Raw genomic sequence first — 22,175 nt, 5'->3', positions numbered from 1 at the left:
AATCCTGTATAAACTTACGGTAGAAGTTAGCAAAACCTAGAAAACATTGTACATCTCGTACCGACCGTGGAATTTGCCACTCTAGTACAGTTTGGATCTTAGCTGGATCCATGGCGATGCCCTTTGAGGAGATGACGTAGCCTAGAAATTCCACTTGCTTGCAGTCAAAGCTACATTTTTCTAGCTTGGCATAAAGACCATTCTCGCGGAGTCGCTTTAGTACTAATAGTACATGAGAGTCGTGCTCTTCCTGGGTCTTCGAATAAATCAACAGATCATCCAGATAAATGATCAAACAGATATCCAAGAGGTCTCTGAATATATCATTTGCCATGTGTTGGAAGACTGCGGGTGCATTGGTTAGGCCAAACGGCATAACAGTATACTCAAAATGCCCATACCGCGTGCGAAAAGCGGTCTTCCACTCATCTCCCGGTCGGATCCGCACGAGATTATACGCTCCGCGTAGGTCGATTTTAGTAAAAAACTTGGCACCATTAACTCGCTCTAAAAGACTTGATATAAGAGGAAGTGCATACCTATTCCGGATGGTGACTTTATTTAATCCGCGGTAATCAACGACAAGACGAAGTGAGCCATCTTTCTTCTTGACAAAGAAGATGGGTGCACCGGCCGGAGATTTCGAATGACGGATGAACCCGCTTGCCAAGTTCTCCTCTATGTAGGCTCGAAGGACTTCTAACTCGGTGGGTGACAGGTTGTAAATTGGTCCCCATGGTGGCTCGGTTCCTGGTTGTAGATCGATGGGACAGTCATAGGGACGGTGATGAGGAAGGGTACCGGCTTTTACCTTGTCAAATACATCGGCATAAGGATGATATTTTGCCGGAAGTTGTACTGAGGAGTCCTTCTTAATAGTGCTGGAAGGATGTACTGATATGGAAAATAGGAACATTGCCTCCTTGGGTCCTTCTTCGCGTAGTTGATGGAGTGAAATGGTCGAAACTCGGCGAGTTGATTCTTGGGGTGGTCGATATCGGACTTCTCTTGTTCTCCAATCTATGGCTGGATTATGTAACTCAAGCCAAGGTAATCCTAGGACAATGGGATGCTCTGGACTACTAATTATATTAAATGATATTATACACACAAAACTACCTAGGACAACTTGAATGGGTTCTGATTCTTCTACAATATTCCCGGAAGCAATGGGACGACCATCAATGACCACTACAGATGCGGGACAAGGAAGTTTTCTTAAGGATATCTGAGAAGCTTGGGCAAAATTTCGATCCATGAAACAGGAATTAGCTCCGGAATCTAAAAGTGCTAGGACGGGTACTGGGGGAGTACTTTTAGTACTAACAATGACTTGGGCTAGGAACACATTGCTAACTTGCTTGGAAGGAATGGAACCACTAATGGGCTGTACAGATCTAGGGCTGCTGTCCAACCAAATGGCTCCTATTTTGGCTGGACTCAATCGTTTAACTCTTCATCTAATTGACTAAGGATTTCAAATTTATTTGAGATACTTGGGCTATTAGTACTATGAATACTATCTGACACTCTATTAGTACTATTACTACTATCAGACACTCCGAAGGGAAGAATTGACTCAGGTTTAGTACAGGCGACAATTTGATTTACCTGTCTTCTTGGCCTATGGGGACAATTGATGGCGATATGTCCTGGTCCACCGCAATAAAGGCATAATCGATTGGCACGTCGTCGTTGCTTTTCTTCTTCCGATAACGGGCCGCGTCGACGCATGGTATCGATCTCCATCGGTGTCGAAGTATTTGCTTGAGGTATGTCTCGTGCAAACGGTTTAGCCGCGACTGCGGCGTAAGTGGGCTCTGGCCTAGAGCGTGGTATCTGTAATTGACGTTCTGAACGCCGTTCAAAAAGGCGGTTGTCACATCGAACTGCTCGACTGATTGCCTCCGTAAGAGACTTTGGTTCTTCGGGGAAAGTTAGAAGTAGATCTTTGACATCGTTTCGCAAGCCATAGCGAAACTGCTCCATTAGTGCTTGATCATCCCAGGGTATATCTGAAGCAAGTAGGCGGAAATCCGCCGCGTAGGCAGAGGCTGGACGATCGCCTTGACGCAATCGCCGGATCTTGTTGATCGCCGTCCTGATGCTGTCGGTGTCTCCAAAGCAGGCTTTAAACTCACCAATAAAATCTTCAAAGTTATTAAGCAAGGGCGATTGTTTTTCTAGAAGCGGAGCGAACCATGCCAAGGCTGAGCCGCTAAGTAGCGTGCCTATTAGGCCGACTCGAGATGCATCAGTGGGATATCGGGAAGGATGCATCTGGATGACTAAGCGTACCTGATTAAGGAATCCCCGAAATTGCGAACGCGTTCCATCAAATTTCACAGGAAGTCCAATCTTGGGCTCTTTATGAAATCCTTGAGGACTGGATCCTTGTTGTTGCAACGCTGCTTCGAGTTGTTGTACCCGTAACGCTAACTCCCCATGTTGTTGTTGCGTTTGTTGTTTTTCTAGAGCGATTTGTTGCAGATCCCCTATCAGCCGTTGGTTTTCTTGTTCCAAGGCAACAAACTTTTCTTTTAGGCACTGTAGCTCGGAGAAAACGGATTGGTATTCTTGGGCGCTAACAGTAGCCATAGTATAGGGGAAAGGGTAGGAGGATGAGGGAGAGTGACAAGTAGGCTAGAGGAAGGAAATTGGTTCAAACTGTCAGAATAGTACTAAAACAGAGATGGAATTAGTACTAAGAAGAGTAGTACTATTAGTACTAAGAGGACGGGACTGCGTAAGATTCCCGAGAGAGAGGAAGTGAGAAGAGGAGAGAGAGAGGGAAATAGGATGATGACAGCAGCTCTTATATTATATGAAAGATAAGTACAAATCGACTAAGAGGCTTAAGACTGGTGTTGAACCAATTTGGTTCAACATAATGCTTAGTGCCTTCTTTTATAGTGTTCTCAGGAATAATCCTGAAGCTTCTAGAATGTTCCAGAGAAATCTGGAATATACATTACTTTCTTATAATAAAACATAAATGAAAATAATATTCTATGAATTACAATAGATGGTGAGATGGTTAAGAGCTCGACCCATATACCATAAGGTCATGGGTTCGAGTCTTGCCATCTCATGACAACCACATCCTCAAAGGAATACTTCCACATTGCCAACTGTCTGCTCTACCGTAATGGGAAGGTTTGTGTTCCAGATTTGCCATGATGCACCTTCAATAGGGCACCCTGGAATACATCGTACACTCGTTCTCATCTCCACTCAATTCTATTGGCCTAAGATGCGTCCTGACATACATAGCTATGTGACTAAATGTCACAAGTGTCAGGTTAACAAAGCCGAGAGACTTAAAGTCGCAAGACTTTTACATGCATTGGACATTCCCAATAATAAATGGGAAAGTATATCCATGGATTTTATTGTTAGCCTTCCTTGCACCCAAAAAGGTCATGATGCCATATGGGTTGTGGTTGACAACTCCTGAATTGGCTTACCAATTCGTTAACGAGTTATTTCATTTTTATGGGTTGCCGATGGATATCGTGAGTGATTGAGATCTAAAGTTTACTAGTGACTTCTGGGCGCAAGTCTTTAAGTAGTTAGAAACTACGTTGAGCATGAGCTCCACGAATCATGCTCAATCCGATGGACAGACAGAACGAATAAATCAAATTATTGAGGACATGCTTCGAGCATACGTTTGTGCAAAACCAACAAAATGGGAACGTTATCTCCCAATTTCGGAATTTTTTTATAACAGCTCCAAGCATACATCGACGGGATATAGTCCTTTTATTTTGATGTATGGTTTTCAGCCACGAGTCCCGATTGATATTAATATACATCATGATGAGTTGCGAAGTATGCAAAACTTTCTTCGCGATATGCAAGATATGTTGCATATTGCACGAGATAATATAAAAACAACTCAAGATAGAGCATGTTTTTATGTCGATCATCATAAGCAACCTTGTGTATTCAACCCTAGACAGAAGGTATTTTTACGTGTACCTCACAATTCTAAGACATTGTCTACGGGTAAGTGTGCTAAGTTAGCCCCACGGTTTTGTGAACCTTTTACAGTCCTCAAACGCATTAGTTCATTAGCTTATTGTCTTGCTCTTCCCGACGGTGTTGAAATTCATCCAGTCTTTCATGTAAGTTGTCTAAAAGAACTTCTAGGTTCTGGCAACAATACAGTTACAATTGAAACTGTGGTTACTTCTGTAGAATTATCTTCTAAACCACATGTACCAGAAAGAATTCTTGATGTTAAAACAAAAAATTTGCGTACTAAAGAAATCCGAGAATTTAAAATCCTATACACGTGGATAAGTGTGAGGGTTAAACGAGAGTGTAAAGAAAGGGAGGATTACATTAATCCTCGGGATTGAGACAACCCATTAGGCCAAGTGTGAACTTGCATGGGGCCCTTGGGTATCGCTATAAATATGAGGCATAACTACCCTCATTTGATCATTCTTTGACTACGTCGACACTCTATTTCGTGGTGGGTCCACTTTTGTAGCGAGCACGCCAACACCAGATACGGCTCAACGTCACGGGGGTGGTATGGGACGCCGATCGAGGCTCGAGTCCGTCTCGATCCCTTCGCTCGGGGGTGGTCGGGTGGATCAACACCCTTCTTTCTCTCTCTCCTTTCTCTCTATCTATCTTTTATCCTTATGATATACTTACATTAGATCATATCTCTAATAATTGACATCTTCATTGTTAATGGGTTGTTGTACATCATTTCTAGCCTTGTTTTCAGCATGAGTAGGTAGTTGCATGTACCCATTAGGAGTGTCATTTTGTTGTCCAACAATATCTAGCTCAATAACCACTAGTTCAATATTATTTCCAACCAAACGAGGTGCATCCCAAGGGTTCATATCATATTTAAGTTTGACTCTTATATGGTCACACTTAGAGGCACAATCATTTTTAAGTACACTTGGCTCATCAAATACAACATCTCGGTTGCCTATTGCCTTCTTGAGTTGAGGTAGCCCATTCGCAATGATATGCATTACGCCAATACCTTGTATAGAACAAGCATGGTTATTTCCAAGATATACATGTACATGGTTGCCTGCATGAAAGGTAGTAAAACACTTTTTAATAGGAATGATGTACCTAAATCCACTTGATCCATGTTTGTGGCAAAGCATCATTGAGTGTAAGCAAGGCATCAATTAAATTTCTCTTTGTAATTTGCATATCCTGTGCTTCAATAAAAATAGAAGCACCATTAACTTCAGCGTGATTTGTTGTCATGGTAGCACAAAGAATATCTTCTACATTTGATGGCTCCTCAACGATGACTGTAGAGGTTACATTGGCTTTCTCTTTGGCCTTTTCCTTAAACTTGTTATTTGCTTCATCAAAGGGAGGTAATCTAGAGTCTTGTAATAATGAGAGAGTAGTTGTAGAGGGAGATAAGTGCTCAACTACACTTTTTGACTCATCAAGTTTCATACACACCAACTTACATATGAGATGTACTTGATTTACATAGGCTTGACTTCAAGAAGTGCCCCTTCACAATCTTTAAGAAAGAGAATGCTTAACATTCTCTCTTTCCATAAATGAAAACCACTACCTTGAAATCTCTTGATCTCAAACAAGCTTTTGAGATTAGATGAGGTAATAGTCATGTTTGCAAATTATAGTTTAAAAAACAAATTCACCAAAAAAGATAAAATCGCATGTTGTTGTGTGCACAATCACTTGATGAGACAAAAATTCTTAACAATGAAACCCTCTCGCTCTTATGCCAGTTGAAAGAGAGATGATGTGATGGCGTGGAGTGGGTTGTTGTTTGAGGAGAAAGAAAGTACAAGGCTAGAAATGATGTACAACAACCCATTAACAATGAAGATGTCAATTATTAGAGATATGATCTAATGTAAGTATATCATAAGGATAAAAGATAGATAGATAGAAAGGAGAGAGAGAAAGAATGGTGCCGATCCACCCGACCACCCCCGAGCGAAGGGACCGAGACGGACTCGAGCCTCGATCGGCGTCCCATACCATCCCGTGGCATCGAGTCGTACCTGTCAGGAGCAGTACTAAGACAAACAAGTACTGTCAGGAACAATACTAAAATAGAGAAGGTGTCATGAATCCATGAACATTATGTGGCTTCACTTGGGCTTGAACCCAAGACCTTGTAATACATAATCAAGAACCTAACCATTAAGATAACATATGATTATATAAAATAATAAAAGCTACTTCTTGTAATAGACTGATATTGTAAATATTCTAGAACATCCTAGAACATCTTAGAATATTCTAGGTCTAGAACATTCTAGAACATTATAGAAATCACTAGGTTATTCTATAGGAACCTATAAATATGGACATATAATTCTTCTCAAAACCAATTCGAATCAACACCAGTCTTAAGCTCTCATCGCCTATCTTGTATCCATTCTTATTCTACTTTAATACATTCATTCTTCTCTTATCATTTCATTCCTCTTCTTGTGATCTCTTTATATCTTTCTTCTATCACTTTACCTTCTCTCTTGGTTCTGACAGAAGGAATTAGAACTAAAAGATGAGGATTAGTACTAAGGGAGGTGTAGAGCTCTCGAGGGAAGGAAAGAGTGAGTGAGTGAGAGAGATCAAGAGAGACAGAATGAGGATAACAAAAGATATATTATGTTAAGGGAATATACAATAGTAACTAGGAGGCTTAAGACTGGCGTTGAATTGATTTGGTTCGAAATAATGCCTTGTGCCTCCTTTATAGTGTTCTCAGGAGTACTCCTGAAGTTTCTAGAATGTTACAAAGAAATTTGGAATATACATCAATTTTCTATATTTAAACTTAAATGAAAATAATATCTTTCGTATTACAATACATAGCCTAATGGTAAGAGCTCGACCTATGTAACATAAGGTCATGGGTTTGAGTTTTGTCATATCATGACACTATCCCCCCTTTAAAACGATGAATGTCACGAGTTGTTTTGGATTGAAGACCTTATTTGTCTAGATATTGACAATGGAAGTCTTCAAGAAGAGCACGAGCATTGGTCACATTCTCTATCAGTTCCCAGGTGCGCTCGTTGGGACTATATCCTAGCCAATCAACTAAATAGTAGAGCTTGTTGCGAACAATCTTGGAATCGAGGATGGTAGCAACCTCGTACTTAGGTCCATCTTCAAGTTCGATCGGGGGTGGAGGTGGTTTAATACGACCTGGGATGGTGCTATCCTGATAGGGTTCTAGGAGAGAACTATGGAACACCGGATGTATCCGTAGCTGTGGAGGTAGATCGAGACGAAAAGCGACATCATTAATCTTTCCAATAATACGGAAAGGACCTAATCGCCGATAATCCAACTTCTCACATGGGCGAGTAGAGTAGTCTTCATGTGTCGTCGTAGTAGCCACACCCGATCTCCAATGTTAAAACTAGATGGAAGCCGATGACGATCCGCGTAAACCTTGTGTGTTTGTTGAGCTTGTTGTAGATGAGTAGATAAATCCGCCTGTATCTTATGTAGCCGCTCCAAACGATCATCAGGCCACAACCTTGGTAAGAACTTCATCACAATAGACGAATATACATAGAGAACAAAGGTAAACAAAACAGAGAGAATGCTAACACCTAGTATGTGGTAAGCCGTCGATCTTAGCAGATTGGATTCACAGGTCGTCTGTCACACAAGCTCAACCTCCTCAACACGCAATTCTCTTCTCTTTTCAAATGCTTCCTCACTTGTTCTCACATTTTCAGATGATCAGACATCTAGGGTTTATACATACATATATGTATGTATTTACATATTTTTCCCTGGCCGATTATAATGGCCCTCTACCAGATCATCTCCTAGCCTATCATAGCCAGATCTTAGTCAACACAATCGGCTCATAGCCAACCCCTTTGTATTTGGCCAACACATAACAGCCCTTAGCCGAATCAACTCTTCTCCCATAAAGAGAGACTTCATTTCATAACATTTCCATATATGTTTTCTTGTGTGTTTAAGCTCACCCATAAAATAGGCATGTGATATTTGGTATCAAAGCACAAACACAAATTGAAGCAGGGGGGGATGCTAAAGGAGAAAGCTTACGAGGGAAGTGGATCAAAATAAGAATTAGAGGCGATCAAAGCACTAGGGAAGGGAGGAAACTTGATGGAGATCACAATTGCATAGTTGGCGGAAAGCTTGATTGCGCAAATGAGGGAACGACGCTCACCAAGGAGGAGCCAAAAGGAGAGGGTCAAGGAGTTGTATCTCTAAGTATAGAAAATTGATGTTGCAAATAACTATGATAAGTGATTTTGACGGGGTGCAAGGATTTCTCTACGGGTTGCATCCTTCATAGAAAGAGAGAGAGAAAATGGAACCAACAACATTGGAGGAAGCGGTTCAAGTAGCAAAGCATGTGGATGATTGGGAGGTTGTCAAACAAAAGCAAAATGTCATGGAAGAAAGGAGAACCTTGAGACCATATGATCGAGCAATGAATTGGAGCCTAACAAATCCAATCATCAAGTCATGCCCTCCAAATTCCTATGTGGAAGCAACACACAATAGACATCCCAACTCGATTAGGGAGGAGGAATAGCGAGAGGTCTGAGAGCAAAGAAGATGGCTCGAAGATTTGTCTTGACTTGTCCCAACTCTGGGTTTTGGATTTTTAGTATCAACTTTGTGACTGTTGTAACTATCTTAGGTTGATAATATAATATAAAAGCATTTTTGTCCAAAGATTATTTTTCCATTTGCGTTTTCTTGTGTGTTTAACCACAGTTATAAAATAGAGACATGACAAATGACGTACGTAAATGATGTCAATAAGATCCAAATGTATATACATGAGGATTGGACACTTCGCACAACTCCAACAAAATATGCTCATTTGTGCTGTTGCAAGTAGCAACAAACTAACATTATTGATCCAAGAGATCACAACACATGCAAGTTATGTAACTTAAAGACTTGCACAACTTTGCACAATGACATTTCATCTCATTCACTTTAGTCTAACTCTGATATTGCTACACTACAATTCATTGACATTTTGGTGATTACCATGTGACAATCTTGAGATTCCAAAGCAATCACCAATTGACTCCAATGCAAAGAAAATTCCTTTGGGCAATTTTCTTTTTGAGCAGTCAGTCAGCTAATGCACTGTAAACTTCGTGGTACCCTGTACTAATTATCACTAGTATTTCTTAATTTGACTAATGTTATTGACAAAATTACTTCATTCCTCCTCCCTCACAAAGCTTGCCACTCTGGTATCGTTGATTAATATTCTCATACAAGAATTTATCATTTTTATATCAGCAAGGTTTCCACATGTACAAATTTCACATCCAAAGCATGGAGCATGTATAGATTGATAGAGCCAATTGGAGAGAAACCATTGATGTAAAAAGTGAATTTTCCATAACAAAATGGAAGAAACGCACTTACAAAGAAACCTTTAGCTCATAAGCTAAACCTGCATTACGAATTTCGGCTACAAGTTCTCGTTTATCCAATTGAGGACAACTATCATAGATTCGCGAAAGCACTGTAAATGTCATTGCATCTGGCACAAACCCTTGCTCTTTCATTTGCTCAAAAAGAGACAACGCAGCATCTGTCATATTGGCCTTTTCCATTGACAAAAGTAAATTGTTGTACGTAACAAAGGAAGGAGAGCAACCCTTCTCACTCATCTCCTTGAACACTTTTAGAGCTACATTGGGCTTTCCAGCTTTGCCAAAACATTCAATGGTGCAATTATAAGTAACGATATCAGGTGAGATTTCCTTTGCTTTCATTCGTTGAAGAAGCTTTCGAGTAGATTCAATATCACCAAGGCGTGCAAAACTATGAAGCAATGAATTGAATGTTATCACATTGGGGAGGCAACCACAGTCATCCATCTCATCAAATAAATTTTGTGCGAGTGCTAGTTTGCCAGCCTTTGCCAATCCGGCAATTATGATATTATACGAGATTACATCAAGAGATGGACCCTTTTCTTTCACCTCCTTGAAAAGCTCATAAGCTGCTTCAAACCTTTTGTTATTTCGAAATGCTGCAATGATGGAATTGTATGTGTTTATGGGCAAATTGTGGCCACTATTCTCTCTTTCCTTCACAATAGCCAAAGCTTCGTCAGGCTCTGAGGCTCGGCATAGCAAGCTAATCATACTAAGGCATGTCAAGTGATTAGGCCTTATACCATCAATCTTCATCCCATTGAATAAGGCCCTTGCTTCTTGTAAATAACCCATTTTACCAAGGAGCTTGATGAAACATTCATATACTTCCTTCTTCATGATTTTTCCCTTTATCCAACGAGTCAAATCAAGTGTCCTCCCAACTTGGCGCTCTTTGCAAAGAAGTTTCACTATAGCAAGGCAAGAAGAAACATCTGGATGGACACCATGTTCTAACATGCTCTTGAAAAGCTTAATGCCATCGTCAAGCCTATTCTGGTTTGCAATGACATCTAATATTGTATTGTAGGTGTGCCTGTTTGGCTCCACCCCTTTCTGTTCCATTTCGTCCAAGAGCTGAATGGCTCTTGTAGCATTTCCGGCATGTCCAAGTGTGCGTGCAACAATCGTATAGGTATATACATCAGCCATATTTCCACTCTTCTTGATCTTTTCAAAAATATCTAGCACTTGCTCCACCTAGATTATCAAAATTCAAGCACTCCAGGAATGAGAAATCAACATTGGAATGATATAAAGAGGACAAGCTATGGTATACACTGATCCAATTATGTGAAAGCAATGCTATTAGCGTTGACATCACTGATGTTCCAAATTTATTTAGTCACAAAAGTACTAAGACATACCATGCAAGTTCAATATCAGTGATTTTAAGGCTCCTTTTTTCCCTGTTATTTATCAAAATTCAAGCACTCCAGGAATGAGAAATCAACATTGGAATGATATAAAGAGGACAAGCTATGGTATACACTGATCCAATTATGTGAAAGCAATGCTATTAGCGTTGACATCACTGATGTTCCAAATTTATTTAGTCACAAAAGTACTAAGACATACCATGCAAGTTCAATATCAGTGATTTTAAGGCTCCTTTTTTCCCTGTTATTTATCAAAATTCAAGCACTCCAGGAATGAGAAATCAACATTGGAATGATATAAAGAGGACAAGCTATGGTATACACTGATCCAATTATGTGAAAGCAATGCTATTAGCGTTGACATCACTGATGTTCCAAATTTATTTAGTCACAAAAGTACTAAGACATACCATGCAAGTTCAATATCAGTGATTTTAAGGCTCCTTTTTTCCCTGTTATTTATCAAAATTCAAGCACTCCAGGAATGAGAAATCAACATTGGAATGATATAAAGAGGACAAGCTATGGTATACACTGATCCAATTATGTGAAAGCAATGCTATTAGCGTTGACATCACTGATGTTCCAAATTTATTTAGTCACAAAAGTACTAAGACATACCATGCAAGTTCAATATCAGTGATTTTAAGGCTCCTTTTTTCCCTGTTATTTACACAAATGAGGTTTACAAATATTGAATAGTTCATGGAAAAACCACAGGTAATGGGTTTTCTAAATAGGCCCTAATTACGAGTTCTAAATACATTTCAAATGCTGTAATGGACCATTCCCATGACTACATTTCTCATATACAAAGCACAAAATAGATAGAACTAGAAGTCAAGTGGGGGCAATACCTGACCGTTCCTTGAGAGCCCGTCCAGGAGCATATTATAAGCAATGATATCGAGTGGTTGGTTCCTTTTCTGAGCTAATTCATAGATTTCCATGGCCTTTTCACACTTTCCAGACTTCGCAAATGCTTGCAGCATGCACTTGTACGTATAAGCATTAGGCTTGATACCAAGTTTCTCCAACTTGTCATAATATTTCTCAGCTTTCTCAATATTGTCACCAGAAGAATAGACTCCAATCAACCTATTGATCATCGACACGGTATAAGGGATTTGAACCCTTTCCATTTCCAATAGGAGATTCTCAAGAAGGCTATAATTTGCATTTTTCGAAAGGATTTCAATCATGATGGCAAAACATGATGAATCGTGAGTGTACCTTGGTTGTCGAGATGCCCAATTGAATAAACTCCATGCTCTCGAGGCACACTTTTGCACTTTAAGTACCCATGCCACTTCTTTGGGTGTGAGTTCGATTCTATACTTGTCTATATCTCTGCCAAGCTCAATCCAACTCTTGGTATGGACTCTATCCATCAAAATCTTGATGATTTCTTGACTAGATTTCTTTGATGGACTGTCTTTACTCTTATCATTTACGTCATCACCATTCACATGTCCATAGCCATGGTTCTGTACATGATCTTCAGTGGCATTCCCAGACACACGGCCATGTGCATCACCATTATTGGCATCTTTATGTTCATGTAAACCATCAACATCATCATGATCATAAATACCATCATCATTGGAATATCTATGACTATGTAAGACACCATCATTGCCATGTCCACGATGAACATTGTGACCATGTACAAAATCCAGATCATAATGAGCATTTATCGTATCAGCATTGGCCCATCTGCAACTATGTACATCATTATAATTGGCATGTCTATCTCCATGTACATCATCTACACCATCGTAACCACGTACTTCAACAGCATCAACAGGCACCTCTTTAACCCCCTGCGAATGATCATTCCCTTCATAATCCACAAAACCCTTCCTTGCCTCTGCTGTCTTCCTGTAGAATTGGCTTCTGCTCTGTATAATAGGGAGCGATGAGGCGCCATGGGAACGCCCAAATTCTTGCTGCAAGATGTCGCTCACAGGGTCGGAAGGCCATATTTTTTCCAAGGCGGGGTTAGAGAGAAAGCAAACCCAAACCCTAAACCTAACCCTAATTAGGGTGTCCACTGTGTGTTTTGAGTTGGGTGGGATGCAGGTTTTGAATGGGTGTGGGAACCTCGCTAATTTCATCCTTCTCTAACGTTATATTTCTGCTCAATTTTCTTTGTTTTACCTTGTTAAACCCTGCCTATCTTTAGCAATCGACAAAGCTTTGGTTCGGTTCGAGAGAATCAAACGCAAACCGTTCAAACCGAACCGTTACAAAAAAAATTCAAGCTCAAACCAAATGGTTTTACATACTTTCAGACCTTTTACATCGTTAAAACCGCAAATTTCGCAGTTCAGTTTTTGGTTTTCAAATTAGGTCAAATTTTAAATTTTCGCATTTTAATTTTAAAATTTTCAATATTTCAAAATTTAAAGAATTTTGTTAAAATATCAAAAATTAGGCTTACAATGTTTTAAGGAAATTATTAAGTGTCAATCCTAAATTGAAAACCATTCAACCGATAAAGGCTCGAAACGAACTGAACTGAACTGTTAACCGTTGAAACCATTAAGCCGCGGTTTCATAGTTTTGTTCGGTTCAAACCAACCCGTTGCTAATTGCCACCTGTCTTATGGGCCAAATTTGGTCTTAGAAGATATTAATATATATATCTTTCTTTCTTTCTTAGGTTCGTTTGGGGGAGGAGGACTCCGGGGTGTTCTTCTTCTCCACTGGCCACATATTTAAGACATCTTTGTTAGTATGTAGTCATCACCCGCGCATAAAAAATGTGTCAATGGATCTATGAACCCATAACATAAGTACTAGACACTTGTTATAGATAAATGCAACTCGTCCTTGGACCTTGATCTCTAACACCACAGTTTCTAGGCTTGAGTATGTGTTGATGGGTCAATCCCACCAATATGTTGAGTTGACAACAGTGAATAACACCAGATTCTTGTTAACTACGCCTCAATGATTGCTTACATCAACTCACTTTGCACCCTTGCACTGAAGAGCAATCACAACCTCAACTTTCAAAAGTATACATCTCAAAGGACTGAGAACTTTGTGTTTGACCTATGATAATTATATGTCCTTTTATTTTCATATTCCATTCTAGTAGAATGCCATTCAAAATTCTTTCACCCTTGGTTTCAAGGATATTTTCATCACCATTTTTATATCAATATTATCGAGTAGTTGTATGGATCATGATTGAGCAACTAAGTTTTTGTAAGTTATAGTTGACCCCTCTATCTTAAGAGTCAACACATGCATCGTTAGCTTAACTCCAAGGTATTCTCAACATGCACACTACTCGTAATCCAAACCATAGTCTTAACAATAGGTGTTAATATTTGTTAGCTTACCCATCAAGGGTTAATGTCTCAACCATACGATCAACCTCCACATCTCAAACTTTCATAGTAGTGTTTGGTTCCTCATGCAAATTGTTGGGAAGTCGGTCCCTCCGGATGGGATCCATTTCTAAATGAAGAGGACCCGGTGAGAACAGGAAGAGATCTGGAAACCGGATCGGATGAACCCCGTGAGAACCGGAAGAGAAGACATATTTGTAAATAGCCCTAAGTTCATATGAGTATAAATATGACCTAGGGCAATCATAGAAGGTAGTGTTGTCATATTGTTGTATGTGCATAACTGTTGTATAGAGAGAGAGGAGATACAGAGCGATACTTTGTTGTAACGTCCACTTGGCGAAGATACAGAGCTCGAGCTCATTTCCTTCGAGTCTGTGATTGTACCTTTCTTATATAGTGATAGTTTGGAGTCTGTGGGCTCCCGTGGTTTTTCCCTATTTGGATTTTCCACGTAAACATCTTGTGTACACTCTATTGTTTGTGTGTGTACGTGTACTAATCTCTAACCCCATTTCTGTGTTTGATTCTCAAAGAAGTGATTCAAGTCTCGGTTGTGGACGAGCAATATTCCGCGCTATTTCCTACAAACTGGTATCAAAGCGAACAACATAGGAAAATGGAAGAATCGTTCGGCGGCATGTTCAAGCTCACCGGCTCCAACTACTCAATGTGGAAGTCGAAGATGCAGGATATGCTAGTGGTTAAAGATCTTTGGTTGCCGGTTCAGTTCGGGGACAAGAGACCGGATAAGATCAACGCCATAGTGTGGGAGGTGATGCACATGAAGACGACGGTATAATCCAGTGCTTCATCACATGAGCCTGTACAACAATTTCAATGAAGAGAGCAAGGCTCATGAACTTTGGGAGAATATCGGCATCACGTTCCTGAACAAGAATGTTGTTAATTGGGTTTCTGTATTCCGGAAGCTAGTGAGGCTCCGGTACTAGGACGGCTCTAGTATGGCAAAGCACATGAATGCCTTCCAGGGACTGATAAACCAGGCAACCTCGTTGGAAGTACCTCTCACCGATGAGGTACTCACATTACTCTTGCTCGGTTCCCTCCCGGATAGTTGGGAGACGCTAGTTGTCATGTTGGGCAACGCCGGGCCGGAAGGAAAACAGTTGTCCCTAGCAAGAGTTAAGTCAAGCTTGCTAGATGAAGAGGCGTGTCGGAAAGACAAAGAAGTGATCTCTGACTCTAAAACCCTCCTTACCGAATCGGAAGCACAGAGAGGAAGACAACGAAACCGGAGTCCCCATAACCGGTAAAAGTCTACACGGGTAGCATCCGAAACGGAGTCATGAAATTCAGAAAAGGAAGCCTCATTGTGGCTCGAGCCCGGAAGATCAACACGCTATATCTTCTGCATGCCCGGATATGCTAGGAAGAAGTGAACGTAGCATCTGACACTTCCGGTGAGCTGTGGCACAAGAGACTGTGTTATATGAGCTAGAAGGGGATGAGAAGACTTGCCGAAGACAACCTCATTCCGGAGGTGAAAGACGTGCATCTTGAGAAGTGCTCCGATTGCTTGGCCGGAAAGCAAAACCGAACCTCCTTCTAGTCATGACCACCGATGAGACGGAATGCACCACTAGAGCTGGTGCATACCGATGTGTGTCAAGTGGACATGATGTCACATGCCGGATCGTAGTACTTTGTGACGTTCATAGACTACCACAGTCGGAAGATGTGGGTCTCACCGCTGAAGACAAAGGATCAGGTGCGCTATCCGTCTTCAAGGAGTGCCACGCGAGAGTGGAAAGAGAAACCGGCCGGAAGCTGAAGGCGGTTCAAGCAGATAACGGAGGAGAATACCGGGGGCAGTTCGAGGAGTACTACCGGTGTCGTGAAGATTTTCGGCAATAGTGTGAAAATCCCATAAAACGTACAAAATCCAGTATGAATCACATAATACAAAATTGTGAAGATAACATTTTAAGTAAATTTAATATCTAAGTACAAAATGATGGAGGTTTCGAATGCACTTTATTACACGAGAAACGGATAACTAAATGTCAAGATATGAGGGTATAAAGTTTGTGAAAGGAAAAGAGAAAATTGTGAGATATCCCACATAGGCACGACAAATACGGCTCTCATCATATATAAGGTAGAGTAAAAACTATTATCTTTGTGTCTATGTGTGGAGCATAGAGAGTTCAAGGTAACTTGAACTAAGAGTGGAGGTGGGCTAGCTACTCGTAAAGGGTTTTGGCCAACCAAAACCGAACCGACGATGGAGCCGGTGATCCGGCGGCATTCGGCGCCGGTGAGACGACGACATTCGGCGGCATCCGGTGACGGCATCTGGCGAGGCACCGGTAACCGACGACATCCGACGCCGGTGAGGTGACGACATCAGTATCCGGCGACAACTGGCAACGACGAGGTGACGGCATCTGGCGAGGCACCGACATCCGACGAACCGGCGTCCGGTGACTAGATAAATAAATATATAAATATATATACATATATACATATACAAGGAGGGCAAGTAAGGATTCAAACCTTGCACCTCCGAGTTAGGAGTAAATTGGCTTACCATTAAGCCGTGCCATTTAGTTGAATTTATATTTCTATCATTGTACTTTTAGATGTAAAATTCTCATACATGAGAGCTAAAATGAGTGTCACTGACATGGTTATCATGCACCACATGTAATACATAAGCGCCAAATGGCAAACATGCATTTTATGCATGTCTTGTACCCTCACATGCATCATATGCATGAGAGCATCTATAAAAGAAGGAAGGGGGAGGAGGAAAAACACGTTTTTTTTTGTTATGAAATTAAGAAGAAGAAATTCGTTATCAAATTGATCGTGTAACTTGTTTCTTAAATCCAAAGATAAAAGTTCAATCAATCTCTCTCAATTGTTTAATCTCAACTTCTCTCTTTCCCAATCTATCTTAAGTACTTTCTCGCTAAAGCTTGCGCCAAAGCTTGTACCGACTTTGAATCCTTCCAGTCCAGAACCCCGGCGGTTCCGCCTCATGATCCGCGCGTAGTGATGGATCTTCACGACATAATTAAGTGGTGAACCCGACGTGAAAGAGGCGGTAGGAAGGATCAAGTCGAGATTAATACTTGGAGATGGCGTCCTCAAGCAACCAAGCGGGAGAGCTCGAAAGGATGATGCTAATCGTCGAGCAAATGATGAGATCTCGGGACAACGACGCGAGCGTGGAGAAAGCTATCGATCGTGTCATAGAGCTCGAGGGCCAATTCGATGGAAGGAACGTTACGAAGTTCCTTGATGCATATAGAAGGGAGATGAATCAGAGGGACGTGTCCGAGGCACGTCAAATCGCAAGCTTCAAGAGAGTTGTCGCCAACAACATCCAAAGACGCGTCATCGAGCTTCAAGAAGGTAAGACAACATGGTCCGAGTTCGAGAAAACGATACTAGCGGAGTTTGTGACTGAAGACTCAACGAGGATGACTCGACATGCCCTGATGAAGTGGATAGAGAAGAAGAATAAGAAGAATAAGAACATGCCCTGATTAGTCGTCTCCCCAATACGGACCAAGTGTTGCTTGAAGAGGACAAGACTTTGTACTTCTTGAAGGCCGTGGACATAAAGGATTGACGGGAGTTGGGGACTCTTCTCGAAGATGATACCCAAGCAAATGGGCTCGTAGCGGACTGGATCGCGGTGAAGTGGGCATGCAATAGGCTTGACAAGCATCGCCAATGGGTTGATGACACCGACTTGACGAGATCGACTATCGCGGAGAAAGCAAGACCGCCAAAAGTAGCTGAGCCGCCAAGACAAAGTAATGTGGAAGAAAAGAAGATTGATGATGACATCATTGAAGAGCTAGCGAAGAAGTTCGAGAAGGTCATGCTAGCCAACATGAATCGTCGGGGCCGTAAAGGAAAAGAACTCTTTAGATGCGTGTGGTGCGATAGCATGGACCACATGAGAAGGGATTGTGCGAGCCTTCGAGAGGCGATTCGACAAAATATCGTATACATAGAGGACAACATGATCTGCTCAAGTGAGACTAGAAGACCCCTACAGGTGAATTTCGGGAGAGGAGGAATGAAGAAATCTATGGAGGATGCCGAAGCGACTCATGTGGATGCGATGCACTATGCTGCGTCGGCCGGAATAAGAGTCGGGAAAGACAAGACTGAAGCTGCTAGAGCGGGAGCAAAGTTTTGGACTTCCGTTCTCGAATATGAGAAGAAGGGAAAAGTCACATCGAACGAGGTAGAGCTTGCGGACCGAAGCGTGCAAAGCATAACCGGGTGGTTGGATCCGGTGGACGACAACACCATACTCGCAGAGGTGATGTGCGACAACCACGAGGTGTTCGTCGAAGAAAAGAGAAAGAGAATAGAAGAGCAATTCCCATAAAAAAGACATGAAACAAGGAACGCGAAAAAGAAGGATGATGCGGAGACGAGTCGACCTTTACAAACGGAGGAACGAGAATCAAGCCGAAAAGGGGAGCCGAGCATACGAGTTGAAGAAACGGTTCGGCCCGTGAAGGTTGGTGTCGAAGACCTCGCTCGGAGGACAAGGACTATACCTACCTATAAGCTAAGGTCGGACATAGAGCAGACGACGGACCTAAAGAAGATTCTCGAAGAACGAGTTATTGATAGCCACATAACTTTGTCCTTGAGGGAATTGCTTGGCATTACGAAGAAGGAGTTCCATGACACGATCGTGGACCTTGTAAAGAGAAAGAGACAACAATCGGACGAGGAAGAAGAGAAGCCGCAAAAAGCAAAAATGAATGCCATAACGATGGCAAGAGACGAAGTCGATGAAGATATGGTGGACAGCCACTATACTTGACCTCATTGGGCACGAGCGACAACGGAGACGCCGGTGAAGATAGGGGAGAAGAAAGAGACCGTGGTAGCCTTGATCGACCACGGCTCAGAGATCAACCTCATATCAACCAACTTCTACAAAAAAGGAAGATGGCCAATCAATACAAACCACGGATGGAAGATTCGCGCGGCAACAAAGTCTACGGAGGACTTGTACGGAGCTTGTCCCAATATCAAAGTCACGATCGGGGATGTGGAGATGGAACAACACTTCTTCGTACAAGAATCGACCTCGCATCCTGTCATCCTAGGGCAACCTTATATCACATCATCTCGAATGGAGACCAAAGTGTTCGATAATGGAGCAACCTTCGCACGAATAAAGAGTCTTGACAACCAAAGATCAGTCCAATTCCTAACGGTGCGAGCCAATCATGAAAGGAATCGAGATAGTCTCGGAGGCGAATCCTCGGATTTTTAGAGCGGACTATTGAAGCATGGGGCACAAATAGTCTGAGCAATCACAAGACCCCACAAGAAAGAAGAGTACGTGGATTGCGAGGAGAAGCAACATGTGTCACACCTAGTGGTGCATGTAAACTAGTACTACCCGACAAGAAGCACAAGCGCCGGATACAAGAATTCGAGAAGATGCTGAAAGAAGAAAACATAATAGAAGAAGGAGAGTTCGTGACTCATATTATGGAAGAAGCCTCATTTAACGACACCATCGGTGAAATCGAGGACGTCGTGGACTTGAGCTATCTTCACAACCAACACGTGATTTCGGTTAACTCCGTCAACATGTACGCTATCATCGACGAATACCGTCGTGGCATCTCGATGAAAGAAGCTGACATCAACACGAAATATAAAACGGTGGATAAGAAGATCAAGCCAGTTGCGGTTCCACTACCGGAAGATAGCTGGCAAAAGATGAAGGAAGTCGCTAACGATCCAAGCTTAAGAGATCCAAAGAAGATAGGTCATTTCTTCACCAAAGAGATGAAGGGGAAGCTATGAGTTGGAAAGGAGGATTTCCTTCTCCCTGAAGAGGAGCGAATGTTTCGCGATATGCTTGAGAGACATGGGAAGGCTTTCGCATTCTTCCCACGAGAAATCGGATGCGCCGACCCAAAGGTTATAGAGCCGATGGTGATCTTCACGGTGCCTCATGTGCCTTGGAATTTGAAACCGATACCGGTTCCGAGAGCACAGCTTCCGAAGCTGATCAAGCTCTTAAAGGAGAAGGTGAGTATGGGAATTCTAGAACTGTCGAATGCTCCTTATTCCAATAGGTGGTTCACGGTGCCGAAGAAGAATGGATCATTGCGATTCATCCAAGATCTTCAACCCGTCAACAAGGTGACAATTAGAAATGCCGGAATCGGTCCGAGCGTGGACAAATTTGCCGAAGCGTTTGCGGGCCGGTTCATCTACTCCATTGGCGATCTCTACTCCGGATATGACCAATTCCAATTGGCGATGGACAGTCGGGACATTACAACCATGAGGACTCCGATCGGGCTTGTGCGGATGTGTACCTTACCCCAAGGCGCAACGAACTCGGTGGCTCATATGGTGAATGCCATGAATAAAGTCTTGAAGGATTGCATCCCGGACATCACGATGCCATTCTTGGATGATATTCCGATAAAAGGATGGTCTGATGAGGAGAAAGATGAATCGAAAGATAAGGAAGGTTGTAGAAAGTTCGTTGCAGATCATATGAAAGATTGCGAGAAGGTGCTTCAAAGGCTCGAAGATGCGAATTTGACATTTTCGGGAGAAAAATCCGCATTCGGGCAACCGGAGATCTTGGTGGTAGGTCACTTGTGTGGAGCATACGTCCAGAAGCCCTCGCCATCCAAAGTGAACGCAATCCAAGACATGAAAGAAGAATGCGAAAACCAAACGGAGGTTCGAAGGTTCCTTGGAGCGTGCGCATTTTATCATATATGGATTCCTCACTACGCTCATGTCACCGAACCATTATATGGACTAATAAAGAAAAGAATGAAGTTCGAATGGCGAGATGAGCACACAAATGCGATGCAAAGATTAAAGAAATTGCTTCTTGAAGCTCCGGCACTATGGAAGGCCGACTATGCCGAAGGGAAACCAATTTACGTGACCGTAGATACGAGCCCAACCGGAATCGGGTGGGTCATCAATCAAGAAGGTGAAGATAATGCGCGATATGCCGTCCGGTTCGGAGCAAAGGTTCTCAGTGAACGACAACAAAGATATGCCCAAGTCAAGCGGGAACTTTGGGGTATTGTGTTGGCAGTAAAGACGGACGAAGATTACCTGATCAGGTCAGAAGTGATAATAGAGATAGATTGTCTCCCAATTCTCGGAATGGTCTCGGGATGTGCGACCCCAGATCTTGCTATGCTAAGGTGGATCGCCTACATCAAGTCTTTAAACCCAGAGATCCGTCACATTGCAGGGAAGAAGAACGCCATGGCTGACATGCTGTCGAGGGCAAGATTTTCAAATGGAAGTAACATGGTTTCGGAAGATGAAGATGTCGCCCTCGACTTCTTCAAGATGGCTCGATTGTCGGCGGAAGACCAGGACACGCAAACCCTCCACGCCTTCAACGAGAACAAGTACGAAGGAGAGTGGTTACTCATTGGTAGATTCTAAGAACATTGACGACAGATGCTTCGTTGATAAAGGAGGAGGCCCCACGAATCCGAAAGAAAGCTTACCTACCAATACTTCTTGAAGGGAGGATTCCTTTGGCGACATCCAAAAAGAAGGACAGGAATACCACATCGAGTGGTGGTAAAGAAAGAAGAGCAAGAGACGCTGATGACCGAATTCCACGAGAGTGCCTGGGCAAGTCATAGAGGAACATGGGCGACGTTCGAAAAGTTGAAGGAGAAGTATTGGTGGCCAAGCATGTACAAAGATGTACTCCATTTCGTGTCCACATGCAAAACTTGCCAAATATATTCAAATATACGTCATCGTGATGAGTTACAGCCGACATACCCACTCACCATACACTTCAAATGGATGGTGGATCTGGTCTCGATGCCAATGGGAGTGGGACAAATGAAGTACTTAGCGCTGGCAAGGGAAGACTTGACAAATCAAGTGGAAGGACAAGCCTTGACAAATAAGACGACTTCAGCCGTTTGCAAATTTCTGCTTGAAGAGGTTGTTTGCCGATA

General features: G+C 42.2%; 1 protein-coding gene across 1 annotated transcript; it reads right to left on the bottom strand.

Moving 5' to 3' along the window:
• Positions 1 to 9,267: 9,267 nt before the first annotated feature.
• LOC147857622 (uncharacterized) lies at positions 9,268 to 12,951 on the bottom strand. The gene is made up of 2 exons (XM_087326932.1): positions 11,683 to 12,951; positions 9,268 to 10,646 (listed from the first exon to the last, which is right to left on the bottom strand). Exons 1-2 carry the CDS (start codon positions 12,940 to 12,942, stop codon positions 9,426 to 9,428), a joined length of 2,481 nt encoding a protein of 826 aa, XP_087183058.1. The 5' UTR covers positions 12,943 to 12,951; the 3' UTR covers positions 9,268 to 9,425.
• Between the last annotated feature and the right edge of the window lie 9,224 nt (positions 12,952 to 22,175).

This window comes from Azolla caroliniana, unplaced genomic scaffold, assembly GCF_043228905.1.
Source record: "Azolla caroliniana isolate FFs.n. ecotype wild unplaced genomic scaffold, voAzoCaro1.0.p SCAF_11, whole genome shotgun sequence".
Classification (NCBI taxonomy): domain Eukaryota; kingdom Viridiplantae; phylum Streptophyta; class Polypodiopsida; order Salviniales; family Salviniaceae; genus Azolla; species Azolla caroliniana.
Note: the sequence above shows the minus strand (reverse complement) of the source record. Positions and strands in the feature narration are given on the sequence as shown.

What these genes read in the sequence shown, in the direction of transcription:
- LOC147857622 (XM_087326932.1), bottom strand. Translation starts at nt 12,942, where the DNA reads ATGAAATTAGCGAGGTTCCCACACCCATTCAAAACCTGCATCCCACCC. An exon ending in GGCTCTCAAGGAACGGTCAG is followed by an intron (nt 10,647 to 11,682) that starts GTATTGCCCCCA and finishes TTGATAATCTAG; the next exon opens with GTGGAGCAAGTGCTAGATAT.